The 21,995-nt window shown below is 42.4% G+C and overlaps 2 protein-coding genes across 2 annotated transcripts in view; one reads left to right on the top strand and one right to left on the bottom strand.

Moving 5' to 3' along the window:
- Positions 1-336: 336 nt before the first annotated feature.
- Positions 337-2,841, top strand: KLHL34 (kelch like family member 34). The gene has a single exon (XM_082075326.1). The coding sequence runs from the start codon at positions 1,031-1,033 to the stop codon at positions 2,816-2,818; it is 1,788 nt and encodes a 595-aa protein (XP_081931452.1). The 5' UTR covers positions 337-1,030; the 3' UTR covers positions 2,819-2,841.
- Positions 2,842-6,274: 3,433 nt separating this feature from the next.
- CNKSR2 (connector enhancer of kinase suppressor of Ras 2) overlaps positions 6,275-21,995 on the bottom strand; it is a gene marked incomplete at both ends in the record, with an annotated part of 179,934 nt that continues 164,213 nt past the window's right edge. The window contains 2 exons of the mRNA XM_082076285.1: positions 6,275-6,490; positions 9,590-9,786. Coding sequence (XP_081932411.1) covers positions 6,275-6,490; positions 9,590-9,786 — 413 coding nt within the window. The remainder of the gene's footprint in view (positions 6,491-9,589; positions 9,787-21,995) is intronic.

Here is a 21,995-nt window from a genome sequence, read left to right as displayed (position 1 = left end):
AGTGCAATTATGTAAAACCTCCTCTATAAACAGATTTCAGTTTATTATGGCCGAACTGGGGGAATCTATTTTTGTCCCTGCCTTGTGTGAATGTGTTACCCTTGTGATTTCCAGCCAGGTCATTCCAAGTCAGCTGCTTTGGCTGTGGCTGTCAGTGGAAGCTCCTCCATCTGCCCGGTCCCTGGCCCCTCTGCTCGCCCGCCTGTGGTCGGCTCCCGGGCAGGGGGGACAAGGGGATGTGCCTGCGGCTATTCTGGTAGCTGTGAGTTATGGCGGTGTCATGTGAAGCAAAGAGCCCAGAAATGCGTGTCAAATCAAACCAGTGACTAATCCTGATATTTTGGTTGTCTTACTGCCTGCCAGGCAAAGATTTATGGTCTTAGAAAATCTTCATGCAATAATCCCCGGCTGCTGATTTGATCTTCAGCTGAGGTTTCCTACAAGAGTGTGAAAAGAGGACGAAAAGAGGACTGCTGTTCCAGGGGTGGCAAAGTCTGACTTTATCTGAGTTGGAACTACAAATAAGCGAGGAGAAAAGCCAGCACTTCCTTCTCATCTCTGTGTGTGCTTGGAGCCATGCGCTGGCAGCCAGAGACGATCTATTTGATCTGCCTGCGGAGCAAGAAGGGTCGAGGGCGACGGCTGAGCAGACACAAAGTGTCATTTGTTGGGATTGTCGTCTAGCTCCCTCATCTGTCACCTGATGGCCAGCCAAGCAAGGGCTCAGCACAACCGTGGACCATTCATTCTTGTACAAGCGACGGAGGCCCGAAAAGTAAGCATTCTACAGCTGTTACGATATTCAGCTGTTTTCTCTGTGAAGGAATGCATTGAATTCACTACAAATTTACTAACTGTCCCCCTATGCCAGGCAAGAGACTGATTTTTTTTTTTTTTTGGTTGGGCTTTTCTCTAACAGCTGGAGGTCTTCTGGGCATTCAAGCAATGGCTGTTGAGTAGGGCAGCTGTTTCAATATCTAAGTGCATTTTAGCTTTAATAACTCAAGGGGAAAGAATTGCGTTGCCTACCATGAGTTACTTTCTCTCCTACTGCAAAGCACACTGTACCACTGTGCTCGCCCAGTACCAGACCCTGAGATCAGAGGGATTTCTGTGTGATATTTTGCTGAAAGTGAAGGAGAATGAGTTTCCTGCACACAAGTCCTTGTTGGCATGCTCGAGCGACTATTTCCGAGCCCTGTTCAAAAGTTATACCCAAGAGTCTAAGGCCAGTGTAATTCATCTGCAAGTTGTCTCACCCGTTGGTCTCCAGCATGTCCTGGATTTCATTTACACTTCCTTGTTGCCCCTCTCCTTTGAAAGCCTGGAGGATACCTTGGAAGCTGCAAGCTACTTACAAGTGACTGATGCTATTGGCTTGTGCAATCAGTACTTAGTTAACAATCTTGCCCTGGAAAACTGCTGCTTCTCCGCCAATGTGGCCAGAAAGTTCTACCTGCCGGATGCCTTAGCAGCATCAGAAAAATACATTGTCAATAATTTCTGGAAGCTGCTGGACTTGGATTTGACAGGACTGCTCGAGCTGAACTTCAGGTCTTTGCTAGCAGTGGTTGAATCACCAGATCTGCCCATGGTGAGAGAAACTCGTTTGCTTAATCTTGTGCTGCTGTGGCTGAAGCAGGATAAATCCAGGCTGGCTCACACGAGCAGCCTTTTAGAGCACATAAGATATGGCCTCATCCCGGTGGAAGAGTTGAGAAGAACCTACACACAGTCAGAAGTGCCCCTCTCTGCAGGTATTAAGTGCTTGATCATTAAGGCAATTAATTACCATACATATTTTTTCAAGCAGCCTGTCCTGCAGGACAAGTCCACCACGCTGAGGAACCAGAAAACCCAGATCATTCTGCTGGGGGGAGGGACAGCAAGTGGGGGGCTCGTCACTGATGTGGTGGCTTTTGATGTTTACAATCACAAATGGCGAGCTCTCACGCAGGTGCGGGACAGGGTGCAGAACCACAGCGTGTGCGTGGTGGGGAACTTCCTCTATGTCTTGGGTGGGGAAATAGAAGGTGTTTCCCCGGGTGATGCTAAAACCAACAAGATCTTATCAGTTACGAACAAGGTCCATCGTTATGATCCAAGATTTAACACATGGACCCAAATCATGGCTATGCTGGAAAAGAGAAGCCAGTTTTCTTGTTGTGTCCTAGGCAATGATATTTTTGCCATTGGTGGAAGGGGTGAGGATGGGTTGCTGCATTCATCTGTGGAAGTCTACAACATCGGCAGAGACAGATGGACGAAGGCCAGGGAATTGCCACACAAAATACATGGCCATGCCAGTGCCATTTGCAAGAATACTATATACATCTGTGGGGGCAAGTATTCAGACTCAACCAGCACAAGCAAGGACTTATATTCTCTGAGCTCACTTGAAGGGCAGTGGATGAAACAAGCACCCATGAGCATTGCTCGGTTTGGGCATCAGATGGCAACAATCAGAGAATCCATATTCACCTTTTTAGGACTATATGAACCATTCTCTGAAATAGAAAGATACGACCCTGATCTAAACCAATGGACTCGGTTAAGACCACTGATCTATGATCGATTTTGCTATGGTCTGGCAGTGGTAGAGGAAACGGCTCTTCTTATTGGGGGAAAGAAATGGCAAAACTCACGGGAAGTCCCCACACAAGACGTGGTTGGCTACGACATTGACAACGATGGCTGGGAGGAGATCTGCAAAGCCCCCTTGCCTTGGTGTGGGCTGCAGTGTGCGGTGCTCCAGCTCTCCGAACTGGCCGATGACCAAGACAGTGACAACCAGCAGAAGAGGCCACCAAACTGCTGAGCTAACACTCTGCGGAGTAATCATCCCAGGAGATGAACCAGCAGTGTAGTCCTGGAGAAGAAGAAAATTGCAATGGCACTGAATGTGACAGAGTGGAGGTTTTGCTTTGATAAGCCAAAGACTGGGTGGAAAAGGGCAAGAAAGTCTGGCTCCAGCATGGGAAAAGGTGCTGGGAGTTACAGAGCCAGAGGCTGATCTCACTGAAGAAGGATGTAGCAAGTAGCACGTTTAGATGAGAGAGAATGGTAATCCTTGACTTTTGAAGAATAATACCTAGATAGCAATTAATTAGTGTTGCAAGTCAGATTTTTCAAAGGTTAAAAAATATAATCAATCTTTTGTTGTTTTCTTAAGCAGAGGTAATTTTCCAAGCTGGTAAGTGCTATTGAATTTTTATGCTATGGCTAAGCAAAATGAAAGTGAGCTGTATAAAGACTAGAAAATTGATGCCTACGAGAACTAATAATAAGTACTGCCAAAGAAAAGGTATTATTTGATATGTTACATACCAGGCAAGAATGTTTTAGCTAACCAGCATGAAATTACTGGACGGAATGCATGGATTTTTTGATATGTAGGAAAAAAGTTAAAACAGTGACTGTTTGATAGAAGCGATTTCTCTATGAGCAGCCTTTGTTGTAGCATGCCTTTCAGATGCTTATTTTGCATTATTTTAAAGACAGACACTACTGGTACAGTACATTTCTGTTGTATCCAAATCTTGTGTTAATTAGATGGCCAGAGACGTAAGGGTATACTTATCATTAGACTCTAAGAAAAATGTTACAGGAGTTACTGTAATTAATGTTTTGACACTTACCTTGGTGGCATACACAGCTTTTATACACCTGTTCATAACACTAAAACTGTTCATAGTTCTTGAACTGGTACATGAGTGAATCCTGCAGTCAAAAAAGGTTTACTTTTTTCAAAGAGTAAAATGGGGAGGGGGTAACTGAAGGTTTTCTGAAGTCTATTTAGTGTCTGTCTACATACAAAACAGCAATAGTCTCACTTTTTGGCTGTGTTGGCAGAGTTTGAGGGCATAGATTATGGGGGTACTTCAAGGTATGTGGATCTGTGAAATGCAGGCATAGTAATGGTCAGATGGTGGAGAATAATTTTGGTATGGAGTAAATTTAATCTCAAGTCACAAGTGTTCATTTAAAAGCTAAATTTATTGTACTTCATTTTATAGTGTTCCCTTTCTAGGCTGAGAGTTGATACAATAAAAATATATATAGAAGAACATTTAATAGTCTTAAAAGAAGGCAGCACAATGGATAGGACACGTTCTTTGTCACCAGACTAGCTTAAAAAACTGTAATGTTTAATTTTCACCTTTAAAGCAATCAAGCTGACTTTACTAATGTAAAGTGCAGGCAGAATAGCTGTTGCATAGCAACAGATCTAAGTCTTCGGAACTGCCTTGGTTTTGACAAGGAATCAACTACACAATGTGCATATACATCCATCAGATATAAAGAGTTTTTTATATGAATATATTTACTTTTGGTCCAGTAAAACAATAGCAGGAGAATCTAAATGCTTGGAACAAACAGCACAATCCATTTCAAGTCAAGCATTTTTGGAGAGAAATTTACAAAAACCTCACAAATTTAATATACAAGTCAGTACCCATGCAGTAAATAAATGTCGAGTTTATACAAACAATATTTTTCTAATGGTACAAATTTTACACTGGATCCAGAATTTTATACAAACATTGATAAATGATTTGTCATCCATATCGACTTGAATATAGGAGTACGGAAAACGGGCTACAGAAAGGCCACTCTTCTGTACGATTGTGCAAAATCTGCAAAACGTTTGCAATCCAAATGCAATAAAATAAGAAAGAGGGAAAGAAAAAGAAAGAGAGAGGAGAGAAAGAGAGAAAAAGAGGGAGAGAAAGAGATTGGAATAAAATGAAAGGAAGAAAGAGAAAATAAATCTGTCCACTCTTTCCTTCCTGTCTGCATGGATACAACTGCCAGGAAACATCAGAGCTCATAAAGTTTATAGTACATTCACTGAGCTGTACAGGCAATAGTCTAAAGTTGGTGAAGAGTACAACTCGCTGTAAAAAGTATAGAAGAGGCTTTTCCACTTTGCATGAGCATTATGAAATCATGTCGAGAGTCCTAAGTTATGCAGCAAAATACTGAAAAGCAGCAGAAATATTTTGTCATGCTCTCTTCACTTTTCGAAAACAAGCCCATAAAATGAAAATACGCAATTTAGTATTTTCTTCCCACTTTCCTCTTCAGGGCATGTGCCTAACTCTAAGGAACTATTTCCACTCGTATTCACTGGGTTGTCTCCAGTCCACCTCAACTCTCATGGAAGTTTAAAACATTTTAATTGGCTTGTGAACCCAGCAGAACCCAGAGACATTCCTTTCCCTTCAAAAGCAAGCCGGAGGCTTTCTTACTCCTCAGTTATGTTTTGAGTCCTGTGATCAGCTCTGCTCCCATCACACATTTTCCCTGCATACAATATGGCCAAATTTCACAGATCAGAAAACAGGAGAAGAGTTGAGAATAGTTGAAAAATCCTATTAATTCCTTTTCTATTGCTGGAATTTTCAAAGCCTCTCAGATTCAGACCATTTTCGTGGGAACCTTTTCTGGGCAAGAGAAACGCTGATATCAAGGATGTTCAAAGTCTATGTTTTATCTTCTGCAAAATCTGCACATTATACTGATACAGTCAGTAAAAGAGCAGCATGACAGTACCATGACTAATTAAAAAAAAAAAATTAAAAATCAACCAAATGTGACTAAGAGACAACACATAATTTGGTCTTGATTAGAATACAAACTGGTATCTCTTCACACTGATGGTAAACCTTAGCAACAGGCTTTAAAAAAGCATAAGGAAATAAGATGTAACCTTTTGATACTTAAATTCATGTGTCATTTCTGTCTGCTGATTTTCACCCTTTTGTGTGTTTGACAAAACCGAAACACAACTACAGCATTACACTTTTCCCCTGTTATTTAATAAAACTCCTAGAGTTTCTCATTAAATATAAAAAATGGTTTTCTTCCACCACCAAAATAGTACCTGCACTCCAAAAATGCAATGCAACACTGGGATTATATAATACAAAATATCGTTGTAAAAGTGACCTTCAATATCAAAACCTTTAGCTTGTAGAACTTTCTTGTGAAGGCCACAGTCTTCCAAAAATGCTTTTAAATACTTTTCTTTAATAGCTAAAGATCATATTTGCTATTTCACAGAAGGTAAACACAAGCGGAGCATTGCTAGCGTATAAAATATACAAATCTTCAATAAAGACATGGTATTGTTGACCATTGAAGGTTTACTTCACACAGCTGAGTAACATTAAAATATAGGTTACTAGAGCTCCCACATATTGATATAAAACCTACTTTATGCATTTAAGTAAAGGGCTGGACTGTAGCAAATGGACAAAAAGAGAGACTTTTATACATGTGTTTCAATGTAAGAGTGAGTATGCGCTAAGGAGGCTATAAGTGCATCAACCTCTGACGAGCCATTAACAGAGTCCCTCGGGGTGCTGCTTTGATAGATGTCCATGAAGAGATCAAGGTACATTTGTTTCCATTCTTGAAAGTCTCTAGACGTCAAAGCTGGATTATCCAGAACTTTGTCTATAATGGCTACTTCTCCTTCCCTGGCCTGTGAGAAAAAAGGAACAAGGAGAGTCAATGTGAGCGATGAGTCACTGGCAAAGTCAATCACATGGGTGGAAGGAGAGAATGGGGGCAGCAAATGCAAGTCCTAGAGCCCCTGAAAGCAGGAGGGCTACCTGACTGCTATAGAACCACTTGCAAACAGATGCCCTTCCTACAGGGCATCACACACCACCCTACGGGGCTGGAGCTTCCCTCATCTTGGCCAGCATCCTCAGAAAAGAGTCCCTATTCCCCCTCCTCACCCCTTGTTCAGCTCAAGGAAGTGCAAGCCCTGTGCTGTTTACTATTAGCTGCTTGCAGTTCTCAAGACGGGTTTCACACGACGAAGTGCCATCTGTTTACTCTTCTTGATCAGCATAAGAAATACTGGATGGGTGCGTGGGATGCAGCCAGATGGCCTCCCGCCCACCAGCAGAGCTAAGCCTTTTTTACCAGGCTTGTCATGGGGACATCTGAGCACTACTTTTTGCAAAGGCTTGTGCAAGGACCCCTATGTTAATGATAACTGATCTTCATTAAAGATTGGGTGTATGTGATGGGCTAGCTGGCTGCAACCTCCTCTTGCCACTGCAGTGGCAAAGAGAAAAGGGTAAAATCTAACATAACTGCTGGTACCTCCTCACCCATCGTCAAGGCAGGGATGTGGCTGTGTCATACTTACTGGCCAGTGATTAGTTTAGCAAGAGATGACAGTCAGCCAGTACAGATCAGACTAAACCTTAGATATACCCAGAGCCCCTCGCAGTTGTTGCAGGCAGTGGAAGATGGATGCATGCCACATAACCCTGGGAAACACAGCTAACATGCAGGTTTCCAGCACTACTCCTCTGCATAGGAATGGCACGGTCACTAGCAATCTCCCCTCTATCTTCCCTGCCAGACAGGTTTCACACTCATCATTGCTAACTCACATTTTCCATGTCCATACTATAAGTATGTTAAATCTTTCTGTGGAGCATGTTAAAAGGAAATATTAAGTTGTGTCAGTCCACGTTGATGGGAGAAGATCAGAGGGTCAGAGATGTCACTCATAAGCAATAGGTTGAAATGTATTTTTCATGCTTTGCAAACAGCAGCTAATTAACACTATCTGCTAGAATACAGGTTTTCAGAAATGGAGGTGCAAGCTGAGAATGACCAGTGGGAACTAAACCATGGGAACTCCAGATTACCTTATCTCTGCTTGAACTAGCGTAACCTGCTTCTCACAGATTGTGGCTGTACCCACACTTCTGCACCACCAGCCAGGTATCTCATACTCGCTGGCAGGAGAATGGTTTTGTGTTGTGTCTTAGGAAAGAGAGCAGAGGGTTTTTCCTTAAGGACCTAGATGATGGCACAGAGAGCCTACAAACAATTTGGAGTGCTGTCTCAGGCTACTATTAATTTGGATAAATTCAAGGTGAGTTCAGAATACCAGTTCCAACAGGCCAGTGCAATTGGCTGCATTCAGGAAGGATAGATCAAGGGCACTGATAAAAAAGAAAGAATAACTGATTAGGTAACAGCAGTAGTTACGACTGCCAGCAGTATGACAGAGGTGGACCTCTAGGCTATAACAGAGCTAGAAATTCATCCATGATGTCATTACAGAACAGGCACTTGTCACTACACTGTTGCTCTACTCAAGAAACAGTCATTATCTGTCTTTGGTACTTGTTGCCATTGCGTTTTCAATTATTGGTGCCATGCACTTTAAGAAAGATTTATACTCATCAAGGTCCAAACAGGAATGGCAACAGGTTTAGAACATATGGCCTATAGAAACAGAATGAATGAATTGTATTTGCTTGGTGCAAAAGAGGGAAGTCCCAGAGACTCATAAAAACAGGCATCTGCTGGGTCAAGAGGTTGTGCTGTTTTTGGAATTCCCTGGAGGAAAGCAATTCCATCTGTAGGAAGCCATTGGTACCAAGTAGCTCAAGTGTCAAGAAATGCTAAGAAGAAAGACAATTAAGCATGGCAGCAAGCTGCTGACACTGAACCACAATTTCGGTATGAATGATCCTGCCATGGTGCAAAAGTACAGATACAGTGTGAACCTCCTGACACCCTGACACATCTGAGAGTACTGTGATTTTATTTCAGTTTTTCACACTTCTATAAGTCATTTGGAAAGCCCATGTATCTTGATTTTTTCCAACAGCTTTAATTCTGTAAAGACCCACCCAGATAATACTACAAGCAGTAGTTACCTTCAATGAGAAGATACAGTGCACAAAGTTAAGTATGTGTAAGAATTTTTCAGCATGGGAGTCCCAGAGCATGAAAATAATATTGCTTAAATGCTTCTCTAGGTGATGGAAAACTAAATTAAATAATGTTGATAAAGCCCTCTTTGATGAAAGCTGTTACAAAGTCCACTGTGCAATTATCTAGTGACTTAAAATGTGATAATTTAATATAGTTAACAGGGTCCCTGGGGAAATCCAGCATATTGTTTGCCAAAATCTCTAACAGGACAGAATTGAAATTGCTGTAACAAACAAAGAAGCTGACAAGAAGGTTAAATGAACTGTGGTACCTTTAGAATAACCATAAAAATCTTCAAATCTATCATTACTACTATCTATGTATTTAATAAATCCTACTGATTAAATACAAAGTTCTATCAGCTTATGCAGAAAGCAAGAGTGCAGTTTCCTCCCGGACAAGCTCAGCAATCAGAAAATAATCAAGTGTAGTAAAAGGTATTGCTCCCTTCTGAAAGGCTGCCTTTGCTTAAATTCATACTTCAGCAATTACAGAGTGAATGCATTCTGGTAAATGAAAATGTTCGGGACTCAAAAAGGGATTAAGGTCTCCTCTGATAATTTGATGTCAAATTCTGTTAAACAAGCTAGAAGAGGAGCAGCTGACTGAGATTTTTATCTACTCAAAAATAAAAGCTGATCCCCTCACTTCGACTGCTCTCCCAAGGCACATTTTTTCCCTACTTTGCAAACAGCATTTCCCCATGTCTCCCCTGCTTGTTTAACACACCAGGTTCAGCCTGAACTCCAGCTGTGCACAATTAATCTCTAAATACAGTGCAGTCCGATTCAACCCTGGGGCAGGATTTTTCCTCGCTCTTTTATCTCACCTTTAAAGTGCTTTTCAGAATTCGCAGCTGGTGCAGTTTTTCATTGACTACTGGATCGCTACATCTCTTTATAAAAGATTTCTTATACTCCAGCTTAGTGGAAATCCGGTGTTCTCCTAAAGGAGAGAGGCTGGCCTGCTCCAGGGCTCTGTACAAATCTTGCAAGGAGTCTGCTGTTTTTTCCTCTATAGTTTCAACTGTAATGAGAAAAACAAAGAAAAAAAAAAAAGGAGGAAAAATAGAGAAAGAAACAACGTATCATTAATGTTATTGTATAGAGATCTATCAAAAACCTTCGCAAAACATTTAACAGAGTTAACTAGGCCGTAAAGAGAATATTTCACACCAGAAAAAAAGTGCTACAATTGTAACTGCTCCTTCTTGCTATTGCCTTCAGGAGAAAGGGAGAAAAACTTCCAAGAATGTAAAGTCTTGACGTGCACAGAAAGAATCAAAAAAAAGACAAACGTTGCAAGGTGTAGTAATATTAGAGTGAGACACTGTTAGAAATCCTATCTCTAGTATTGGAGTTAAATACACTGGTTAGTACAGGAAAAGGAAGCCCTGGAAGCACTGGAAGCATGCTGCTGAGGAAGGTGATCAGGAATTGGATCTTGTCCCCAGAGTGCTGATAATGGCATTCAAGATTATGTTTATGATGCTGGTTTTGGAATGACACGTTGTTTTCCTTCCTAGAAAAGTCCTCTTCTTTTTATCTCTTATTTTGGATACTTGAGAGTGTTGTTCAATAGTTAGCAATGATGTCACTTGTGGGTTTTTTTTACTGTACTATTACCTGAAGGTTCAGCAGCAGACTACAGACTGGATATAAGAGCACATTCATGACAGCCTACCCAGCGGCACAGCAAACCAAACCAGAGCTAGTTGCATTATAGGTGTCTTTATTTATTTATTATAGGTTTAAAAATATTTGTTTTAACTAGTACTGCGATCATTTTAAAGAAAAAATAAAAAAGAAAGAGATTTTGCTTCTCTAAAACCAAAATCAAGCAAAGGGTGGTGATGAAATGTTACTCTGATATGAGCATTTGAAGTGTTTCCATTAGAAAGCATCAAAACATTTCAACTTCTCACACACTCGTTCCTCCAGAAGAAACGGTCTGATGACTCAGTACAAACACAGGAAGTGCCAGTGAAGTGCCAGGATCAGCAGGGTGGTGACCAGGAGAAGCCAGGGTAGCCGTGGGGGAGCAGCCAGGCAGTGAGACAGGCAGCTCCATCCCGGCTACCTCTCGTACACTGACACACCTGTACAGACAACAGCCGGCCACCACCTATGTGTGACCTCCCTGTTGTCTCCAGAGCCCTCAGGAGCCCCCCTCAACCAGTCTTGGCTTTCATAGTGTTGTATGTGTTCCTGCCCCCATGTGTCTGTGTTCTCAGGATGCTTTCATGAAAGCTCTTGTTAGGAAGGCTACATTTGTTTGGTTTCAAGTGTTGCTTTTATCCTGCAACTGATACTGCACCAAGACAGTTCAGCACATGCTACATGTCCGTAAGTAATGAACCTCAATCTCCTCAGGTGTTTAGAGGGTTTTTTATTGAGCACCAACGGGGAGGACAGCTGCTGTTTAGAAGTGACATTTCCAGCCCACCAGCAGCTACCCGAGACAATCTTCCATTCAAGACCATACTGTGCAGTATGGCAACTACTCACCTCAGGCTCAAGCAAGAACTCCAGAGACCCAAGTCTCCACACCCCATCACACAACATGTTTGCATTTGTGTAGATCTTAACACAATCAAAGACTTTTGCAGTCAGCAACTAATCTAGCTATATCTCTCATCAGTTTATTCCTTTGCCCTTTCTAGGGGACAGCTGTTTTTAAAGCATTCATTTTTATTAAAGAGATATGAAAGTAAAGAAGGGTTAGAGGCGTTTTACTGATGGAGGTGTTGTGGGTCTGTACAGAGCTCCTTCAATCTCCCCTGCATGTGCTACCCTGCTTGGAGACGTGGGTTCATAATTGTAACAGAAATGAGATGTGTTTCCATATCTTGCCGATTTCTTTCTTACTAAAACATCTAATGTGTTTAAGGGCAAAACATTCAGTAGCTGAATACTTAAAGCTTTGTTAAATTTCCCTGCAGTCTTGATTTTTATGCTTTCTGAAAAAGTCCATGCAGCAACAAGAGTGAATGTTTGGGATCTCTCTATCAGTTCATATCTCTGAACACCAAAGTCCACTAGTCTGACAGATGGGGAATGTAAGTGATTTGCTAAAGAGCAAAGGGAAAAAAAACCCAACACCTCAATCTGCAAGGAAGTATTTTACATCTGATTCTCTTTTCTCTTATCCCTTGCTATACAAGGTGAAAAAGATCTCTCTTCAGGTCTCTTTTCCCCAGCAGCATTGCCATGTTGTAGCCTCATGGGATTAGTACAGGGACAGTCTGCTGAAGAAGCAAACCAGTACTTTCACTCTGTGTCATCTGAATTTTGCTCTCACAGAATCATAGAATCATTTCGGTTGGAAAAGACCCTCAAGATTATCAAGTCCAACCATATGCTAACACTGGCAGTAAACCATGTCCCTAAGAACCTCATCTGTACATATTTTAAACCCCTCCGGGGATGGTGACTCCACCACTTGCCTGGGCAGCCTGTTCCAATGCCTGACAACCCTTTCTGGGAAGAAATTTTTCCTACTATCCAATCTAAACATCCACTGGCAGAACTTGAGGCCATTTCCTTTTGTCCTATTGCTTCCTACTTGGGAGAAGACACTGACACTCACCTTGCTACAGCCTCCTTTCATGTAGTTGTAGACAGCGATAAGGTCTCCCCTCAGCCTCCAGGCTGAACAGCCCCAGTTCCCTCAGCTGATCCTCATCAGACTTGTGCTCCAGACCCCTCACCAGCTTCTTTGCCCTTCTCTGAACTCTCTCCAGCACTTCAATGTCTTTCTTGTAGTGAGGGGCTTAACACAGTATTTGAGGTGGGGCCTCACCAGTGCTGAGAACAGTGAAATAGTCACTTCCTTAGACCTGCTGGCCACACTTTGCTAGGGTGACCTAGAGCCTGGACCAGCAGCTGGCCATCATGTCCAGGCTTGCCACTGAAAATACATGGCTTCCTGAAAAACAAAATGTTCTCACCATAGAGAAGGACAATTTTGGGTTCAACCCTGACGTTCAGTCCGAAATGACAAGTGCCTGGAAGGCAGCATGGCCCATGTGGGTTCAACCATGAAGCTGGGGGGCTTTGCCATACCCTCCCTCCCCACGCCACTGGCCTGTAGGTCCACACGGCTGGTGCTCCTCAGGGTTCACCTCCTTGGGCAGGCTGCCACTGCCCAGTGTGGGCCTCAGAGAGACTGCGGACAGGGGATTCCTAACCTCACCTCAAATGGGGATGGCTGTGAGGCTGCATAGGAAGAGGCGCAGGACTACAGGGGCATGATGCAGGCAGGGTTAGGCAGCAAAGCACTGAGAGCAGCTCTTTGAAGTTCACCGGCACACCACCTCTACCCAACTGGGGCTGCCTCTTCCAGGCTCTGTCACAGCCTCGGTGCTGTAGCTATGAGCTGCATGTAGAAAAGGGGATGTAATTTGCTATAAAGGAAAGAGAAGGGTGGAAAACCAGCTGGTTCCTTCTCTTAAATGTGTCACAGCTGCTGGAGCTGGGGAAGCTCAAACAGGGCAAGATGCTGCCTTGTTCCACCCACGGCGGGGAGAGGGCGGCAGGCGTCACGCTAACATATCCCATGCCCTTAATATTTCCAGAGAAACACTGAAGGTGGTGGTACTGCTGCTCTCAATGGTTCTCAGTAGGCGGGAATGAGATTATACACGAATATCCCCTCCCTCACCCTTCTGCTAAAGGCTTTGATTGATTTCCTGTAGGTGTTGGTGAAACCCTTAGCACCATAAAACATCTAAGGCACTTGATTAAATACACAGCTGAGCTTAAAACATATTTTCTTTTTTTTTAAAATTGGTGGATTTGTATGGGAGTCATGCTATTACAGCAGGGCTGTCTCCTTAAGGAAGAATAAGGCCTCGGGTAATGTCTTATTTAGGTGGAAAATGCAGCCTAATGGGGTTTTGCAGATGACCTCAGAAGAGCAGCCAATACAGCAGGTTGTTTTTCACCCTCACTTGGCTGTTGAGTCATGGGTTTCATCTCCCCAGCCATCATCTTTCTCTGAATACACTGGTATTCCACATCCTGCTAAAAAGTAGGGTCTCTTCTCTGAAGCACTAATTTTGCCCTCCACGCCACCCAAACCTGAACAACTCTGTAATTCTGGAGCAGAAATAAAGCTGTGTAAACTGTGCAGCACACAGCATCTAAATTCAGAACCACATCTTCCAAATACAAGAATATGCTGGTAACAATGAAGCTTCCGCTGTGTCTTCAAGTGAATTCAAAGCCATTTGCATCAAATTCAGGAGATAAAAAATAAATCAGTCTAGTAAATGGTGTGTTATTACTTTTCATTGTTCTGTTTTCCACAAGGAAGATTTTCTGAACTTTTTGTACTCTGCCCTCACTTCTTAAAATGCCATAAATATTTGTACCTACTTTTACGTTTTCTCAGGAGAGGGAGATGGAAGTTGTGGCTGGGTGGGTGAAACTCAAAGAGGTCAGGAATGGTTTGGGTTGTTGGCATTCAGGCAGAACTGGTGGGATTTCTTAGACTGTGCTGTCATTTGTTGTTGAAAAGATCCTGCCCTGAGCTCCACAATGTACTAAGTGTAACCACCTCTGAGCTCCATTGGGGTATCCATATTTCCATTGTTTCCCTCTTATAAACCAAGATTCTAAGAGCAATAAATAGGAATATGAGGCACTTGAGTGAAAAGTGACCAGAGAGAAACAGTTAACATTGGTATTTACATTTGATCAAGAGACGATTGGTCCATGTGAACTGATAATTCAGGAACATAGTACTGAATTAGGGCCATGTGAGTGGTCATTGTTGCAACCCAGCTCACTCTCTGGATGCAGAGAAGCTCTAGGCACACATTTCTCATAAATCTGCTTTAAATATATGGAATAATCCCTACCAATTTTCAGTGGAGGTTCCTACACTTCTGTGACTCACTTTGTCTGTAAGAGCTCCCGCCACTGGAAGCTTGCATGGTTTTCCTCCTTCAGTGAGATACCAGAGGAACCAGTGATTGCACTGGGGACTGTAAGGGGACATAACTGCCCATGCAAGGATAGTGTAACACAGTTAATAATAAATTTTGCCACTCTCTGTGCTGACAAGGTCAGATTTTTCAAGGGTTGAAGCTCTCCTTTGAGACCCCTTTGTGCTTTGCTAGTGCCTCCTAATGCCACCCAGGCTCATTCTGTCACCTTCAGGCTCCTAATCCTGACTGATGGACACCGCTGCTGCCCTGATGGCATTCTTCATTTTTCTGCTATCCTCTTTGCTGCTTGCTACCTTTACAGCTTAGTGATGTGCTTTCCTTCGCCCTGCAACTCCTTCCATGCACGCCCACTCCTCTACTTGCTCTGCATTTGAACAAAATAACCACCCTCTGCAAATTCTGAGTAAGCTGAGCTGTTGCAAAGTCTGTGACAGGCAGTGAACAAGGTACAAAGAGTCAGACTGAAATCCCCCAGCTCCACTGAAATTTAAGTGCCCCTCCTTTTACTAAGCTTGCTTTCTCTGGCAGAGGAATCAGCTCAGCTCAGCTTTCTCAGGATCTTAAGGAAGCAATCTTGTTAGAATACATCACTAATTACATTATGGAACAGCTGCCATATGTTATTCTCCCCCTACAAATTCCAAAGATTTGCTTCCAATTTGAGAGTTACACCATCCTGCTTCACCATTCACACAGGAGAGGCACCTACCTGAAGCCTCCCAGAGACTTTGAGTGTCAGTAAATGCTCCAGCAAAACAGAGAGCATCCCTGGCCTCTGGGAAAAAGTCTCAAGGTAGATAAAACAGGCCCTGATGCACAAATCTCTGGGTGTGTAGTTTTTTTTTTTTTTTTTTTTGCTTTGCTTTATTGACCCTGATGCATCTATTTTGGGAACAGAAAAGCTTGTCTCCTAACTAATCAGTGATATAATCCCAGGACTGACAAAGTGTTTTGCAATCTTCCTATGCCACAGCACATAGGCTGCGCTGTGTCTAATGAACAAGTCTATCAACACCTGCCTGGTCCTGCAGTGGTTTCACTGGTAGGGAGTGGAGAGGAGATGGACACCTGCTGATCCCTTGAGGAGGGGAGGTCTCCCTCGGCAAGCTCCTGAGCCCCAGCTCTGTCTATCTGTCGGCCCAAGAGTGCCCATGAGCAGGCAGGGCACGTACCATGGCCACAGGGTTCAACAGCCTGGCTGGGCTTGGGGGGAAGAGTTCAGAGAAAGACAGGAGGGATCTCCCTGTATTTAAGGTGAGAAAGGAAAAGGATGGAAGGAGAGTGGACGTGAGGTTTAGCTGTGCTGGAGGAGAGGAGAGAGAAGAAATCCTCCAAAGTAGTTGTTGTTGGTTTCTCAGTGTGAGGCTTAAATCCAACTTTGCTGCTGTTCAGGTTAACAAACTGCACAAACTGCACAAGAGGGAGGCATGTCCAAATGCTTATGATGCAAAGAAACAGGAATTACAGTCATTTTTTACACTCTTTGGGTGGATGGCAGGCAGGCTAAGCTAGCTATTTCCTTTCTCTCCAGACTATAAACTAAAAGCAACAAAATGGTGAAACCAAAGGAAGATAGTTTTACAAGAAGACAGTGTCTGCACAGCTGTGTGCTGTGTATGAGGTCATCCCTGCACAGGTACGAGCCATGGTGAAATGGAAAATCAGCTCCTGGCAGGAGAAGGCTACAGAAATCACATCTCTGATTACTGAGAAAAGGAAGAAGCAACACAGTGTTTAAGCCTGGCACGACACAGCAGGCAGGAGGTGCAATAACAGGTCTATGTGGAAGCTCTGGGTAATGAGGAACAGATTTCCCTGTCAAATAGACACAAATAGAAACCTGTGTCATCTCCTACTCCATGTTATGGCAAACTCAAGGTCTGACTGGGTGTGTGAGCATGCCTATGCATCTCTCTATATATACATATGCATACAAATATACACACATATATATATTAATGAGAGTTCCATGAATGAAGAAAAGTTTAAGCTTAAGGGAAGCCTGAGAAAAGCTGAGGGATTCTTGTGCAGTGCCTTTGCAGGTCTTCTGTTTTTCTCTCCCTTTGCCTGCCCTTTTCTGATTTGTGTAATCCTTCATCCTTTCTGACCCCGTGTATCGGAAAGTGTAGGATTTCCCCCAAAGTCTTCAGTCAAGGAAGTGAGGAGCAGTGTATAAGAACAAGCTTTGATACATGTGTTTAGTGAAACATTAGTGGCTGGAGGATCAGAGAATGAGTATTAAGTTTGCATTTCATACTATTCTTTCCTCTAAAGAGGAAGTATTTTTGAGTTATTGGGATAGTGGTACATGGTTACTATTCTCTCCTGTTATGTAAATCTGCTGGCAAAAAAGATGTTCCCTAGAGACGGTGTTCACTGAAAGCACCAACAAAACAGAACTCTGCAATATGCTGAAGTTTTCCAGTCAATGGTATGGGGCTGCCTCTCCTCTCATGTGTATGAGCACAAGTTGGTTTCTTGAAATAAAGCGAACTGTGCAGCCACATGGAAAACTCATCTCCCATAGGACAGATTTCTGAAGATATGTTAGGCGTTCTCCACTACAACCAAGTTCAATCAGTAGCAGTGAGGTACCATAACTGCTTCTAAAAGATCAGGCCTTTGTAAGGCCTGAACGATGCTAAACCTTTGCTATGGCACCAAAGGTCTAATTCTGTATGTGAAATACTTATAGCACTAGTGGTTTTCTTTTTGGATCAGTAGATCCCTGCAAATTTATTTTCTTCTGAGGTCACCTTCCTGGTGTAATTTGAATGACCAGCTGCCTACACTTTGTCACAGCCTTGCAAGCCACCACTGCCCTGCAGGGCGCAGCTGGTGAGCTGGTAGGCTGAAGCGTGTTCAACCTCCACAGGACACTTGAGCTGGTCTTACTAGAAGTCTCACGCCCACGTCAGTCACGTCTCTTCAGCTTCCCACACAACTGGAATCGCTTATTAAAAGCAGCCAATGCTAAACTCAACATTAGAAAAAATCAGTCCTCGAGGTTTCTCCCTGCAGACCTGCATTGTTGCGCTGACAGTAACATTTTGGCATTTTCAACATCCACCTAGTAATGAAGTACATGTGCCAGCAAATGAGTTAATATGTTAGTGAGAAGGGAAAACACAGACAGAGGGAATAATTAGCTCACTCTGCTCGTGCTGCCTCTGGACAGCTCTTAGACACCTCGAATGGGCATCGGGAGAAACTCCTCACTTGCTCCCAGCCCTGCTGTTTCATGAGGTTGTATTGGTGGCCTGTGATTTCAGAGATGGCGTAAGATTGAAGATGAAATAACTCCAAAGCTTCCCAAAGTAACAGGGAACTCTGATCAGTGGCAGAACTTTTTGGCAGCAGTGTTCTAATTGCATCCTTTGGTATTTGGACACGGTACGCTACTCATTAAGTTGCCTATGAAGGCATCAGTTTAACCTTCATCTGCTGAACAGATTTTAGTGACTCTTTGGGAGAATTTTAACATGATGAAATAGGATATCCTGACATTTTTCTGTGCCACACATCAGCGTAAGTGCTGTTCAATTCTACCACAAGCTACCAATGTTGAAGTGAAATAAGCAGAACAATTACATTTTTATAGTATGCTTCCCCTCAGTCCCGCGGTTCAGAAACAATGAGAAACTTGTCGTACTCATGAGGTATGCTGGGAGCTGAAGCAAACTGGGTAAACTGCTATATATGTGGGGATGTTGTGATTTTTAAACAGGATGAGGAAGCCCCTACAGATACATCTCACAAGCAATATATGGAAGCAATTACTCCTTGAGGATTTTTTTTTTTTTTTTTTCACAAATCTAAGCTGCTAGAGCACACTAATTTGTGAAAGGCTAAGTGACAAATGATATGGACTCAGCAAAATTACTCACCAGTCAGAATCAAGCCACAGTCACTCTTGTGCAACAGCCATGCCTGTCAAGGTTTAAGGGCTTGATACATGAAAGCAAGCCTGAAGGGAAGGAGTGGGTGTTACTGGTGAACAACATCCACCAAGAAAATGAACTTCAGGCTACATCCCAAGTTTGCTTATTTATATGAAAATGTAACACTGAGAGTGAAATTTTTGAAAGCACTTGCATCACTTAGGAATTGCAATCCTACTTTCAACATGAAAGAAACATGGCAAATTAGTGTGGGCGGGGGGCAGATTATTTTAACAGCTGGCTCAGTTACCTCTGTAGTGCACTGCAGTCTCTTGGGGAAGCACCTCCTGGGGCATTTAGGAAAGGGGCCTGAAATACTTCTGAAAACATTGTCCCAGAAGATATCTTATTTATTCAGATTTATTATTGCATTTATAATTGCACGTTATGATAGCTGCACTGACTAGATTCCAGACTAATTAATCTGTACCCTGATTTACATGTTATTTAAGTGGGGAACGACACTGGCAAATATTAAGCACTCCCTGTCAGCTGCTGAATGCCCACCACGCCACCACGGTCTGTAGGCACCGCACAGAGTTCAAAGTACCTTTGAGAGCAAAAGTTATTACTGTGACAGGAGAAATGCAACACCATGCGGCTTTTCTAGACTGTACTCATCATCAGATGTCACAATGAACTTGTGAACACATCTGCACCTTAACGTAAAGCTCTCTCTCAAAACCGGCATGAGAGTCGTCACAGGAGAAAGGTCTGTTTCCCATCCATTGGGCAGAATGTGTTTGCACACAAAAGGAACAAGAGAAAGGAAATGAACATCAGCCCTTACGGATGATGGTTACGCAAAGGCAAAACTGAAAATTTGCTGGCTTATTTCCTTTATTAAGCCCAAAATGACACCTTCAAAAAATCCTGACTTTATAAATAAATCAAGTGCCTTCATTAAAGAAACATTTACTGCCATTTTCTATACTTTATTTTAAGGCATACAGAAAAATATTTAACAAATGTGTATGCAATTAAATGCCAGGGACTGCTAATTACAGCCCTTCTGAATGCCTCTGCAAAACAAAGATACTCAATACAGTATGTTAGAAAGGGTGGGGAAAAGAAAGAGAGGAAGCTGAAGACAATCTAATTCATTTTAGCACAGATATATGTTGGCCTTTGGCTACAAGCAGAGAATAAGCCATCAGCGTAACCCCAAATGGCGACCAAAGGACATTTTAGAGTCACATCTTTGCTTCTGCTTCTCTAATTCATTTCCAAGACATTTCACCTCTAACTAATTACGGAATTTAATGACAGAATGTAAAGGACTGTCTGGGGTTGCAGGCCATTCCAACAAGGCTTTAATGACATATCCTTCAGGTTGCACAATCTTTATGTACTTAGCAGTGATTGATCGGCCCTGGCAGAGGCAGGTATTTCAAAGGCAACCTTATACAAAAAATAAATTCTGCCTTTGCCAAGTGTTGGAAAGAGCACTAAATTAAATTTAAAAATCAATTCTTACAGACAAGAGAGTCATAAAAACTCAGTGGGTTTGTCTATTTGGCCAACAGGCAAAAAATTTATGACAGTACAGTTTTGTAATTAATAATAGCAATACAGTGTATGTTTTTGATTGGAAAAAATTAAAGATGCCAAAACAACATTGCTAAATATTTAGGCTGATTTGTGACAGTCCCATTGAGCAGAAACACAAAACATGCATTTTGATGAATTTCCAACTAGTGTATGTCATACTATACTTTTTATTTTTCAAAAAAGAATATTAAAACTATTATAAGCTTTGTCATCTGCTGTAAGGCAGAATGATGTAATTTTATTCACTGCACAATTCCTGTTTGTGAGGCAAAAAAGCATAATTTACTTCTTAGAAAAGGGAAATATATATAACTATATATATATAATTTTATTGGTATTAACATAATGCAATACCATACATTGAGCAAACAGAAAGAAAACATTTCAAAATACATTTTTTTAAAAGTATCTCCCCGTAAGATAGTATGAAATACCAAATAATTAGCATTAACATTATTACAATACACCCTTAGCCAAATATATTAAGGAAAATCCACATTCTAACCACAGAGAGAGAGGCAAACATCAACCCAGAGGGGACCCAGAACATAATGATAAATACAATATCTGAATCTACTTTGAGTGACATCCAGACAAATACTGGCCCCAAAACAGCCCCCTGGAGTCTGGGTGTTATACAGAGAATACTTTGTGCCTGCTTGGCCAGGCAGCATCACTCACATGTTTAAGTCCTAGAAGATAAAGAGGAACTGAAGAGTTTATCTGCAGAGTCTAATAAATCTCAGCGTGAGGCATCTTCTCCGTCATCATCCAAACCAGTGTCAGTGTACCCTCTGGTAATTCATTACAAATCATTAGATAAACGGAAGTCTCTGAAAGGTCTGTACATACCTCCACTTGACAGAATACACTTAGTTTAGCATGACACTGCAAGGTGACTTCCTTCACTAACGTGAAGTACGCTTAAATGACACAGGTCTGGTTGGCCTGAATGGGTTCACTGGAGTTCAGTACAAGCAACAGGATTTTACAGTTACCATGGCTGAATCCCTCTTTAATTCCTCGAGGTCTGCAGAACAAAACTGAGTGACATCAAAGCCCTTCCCTGCCAAGACCCTCTTCCCCTTCCGTTCTCCCGTGCGGGGGGCAGTATTTTCTGCAAATGTGCTCCGTGTAGACTGGATCTGACCTTGTGCCTAGTCCCATTGTGGAAAGGGTGCATTCTTCAAAAGACTGGCCATGCCCTTTGACACCTTCCTGGAAGCCTCATATCCAGGCATGTGGTTGTCTATGCTTTAACAGGTCTGTTCTCTGTTACAAACATCAGTTATTCAAGAAGAACTGACTTTCTGAACGGAGGCCATTAAGTTGCTTGCAAGAGGCCGAAGTTGAGTCTCCGTCGTGTCAATTCTCTAATGATAAGTTTATCAACCTTTGAGTCCAATCGGTTCAGTGCCAAGAGAAGTAGATCCCATTTGACATGGAGAGGTGCTATCAACTCTCGCAGTGTATTAGCCTAATACGATAAAGCAGTGATACAATATGGTGAAAGAACTGTGATGTGCCATTATTTCCATATCATATTAGTATATCAGAAATACTGTCATGCAAACAAGAGCAAATAGCAAATCTGGCATACAGTAGCAGCACTACAGAGCTTTTCTAATCTGCATGCAGCTATGCTCATGAGGACAGAGACATGGCACTGTTCTGTTGTTAGACACTGCTCCATCCCTGATGCAGAAGAGGTATTTAGGGCAGAAAGGTATGTATTGTATCTTTGTGGATATGCTTAAAAAAAAGAGCAGAACAAAGACCAATTAAAAAAA

The sequence above is a fragment of the Streptopelia decaocto genome (assembly GCF_964273445.1).
Source record: "Streptopelia decaocto genome assembly, chromosome: 1".
NCBI lineage: Eukaryota > Metazoa > Chordata > Aves > Columbiformes > Columbidae > Streptopelia > Streptopelia decaocto.
The sequence above is the reverse complement of the archived record's forward strand: the minus strand, read 5'-3'. Positions and strand labels throughout refer to the sequence as shown.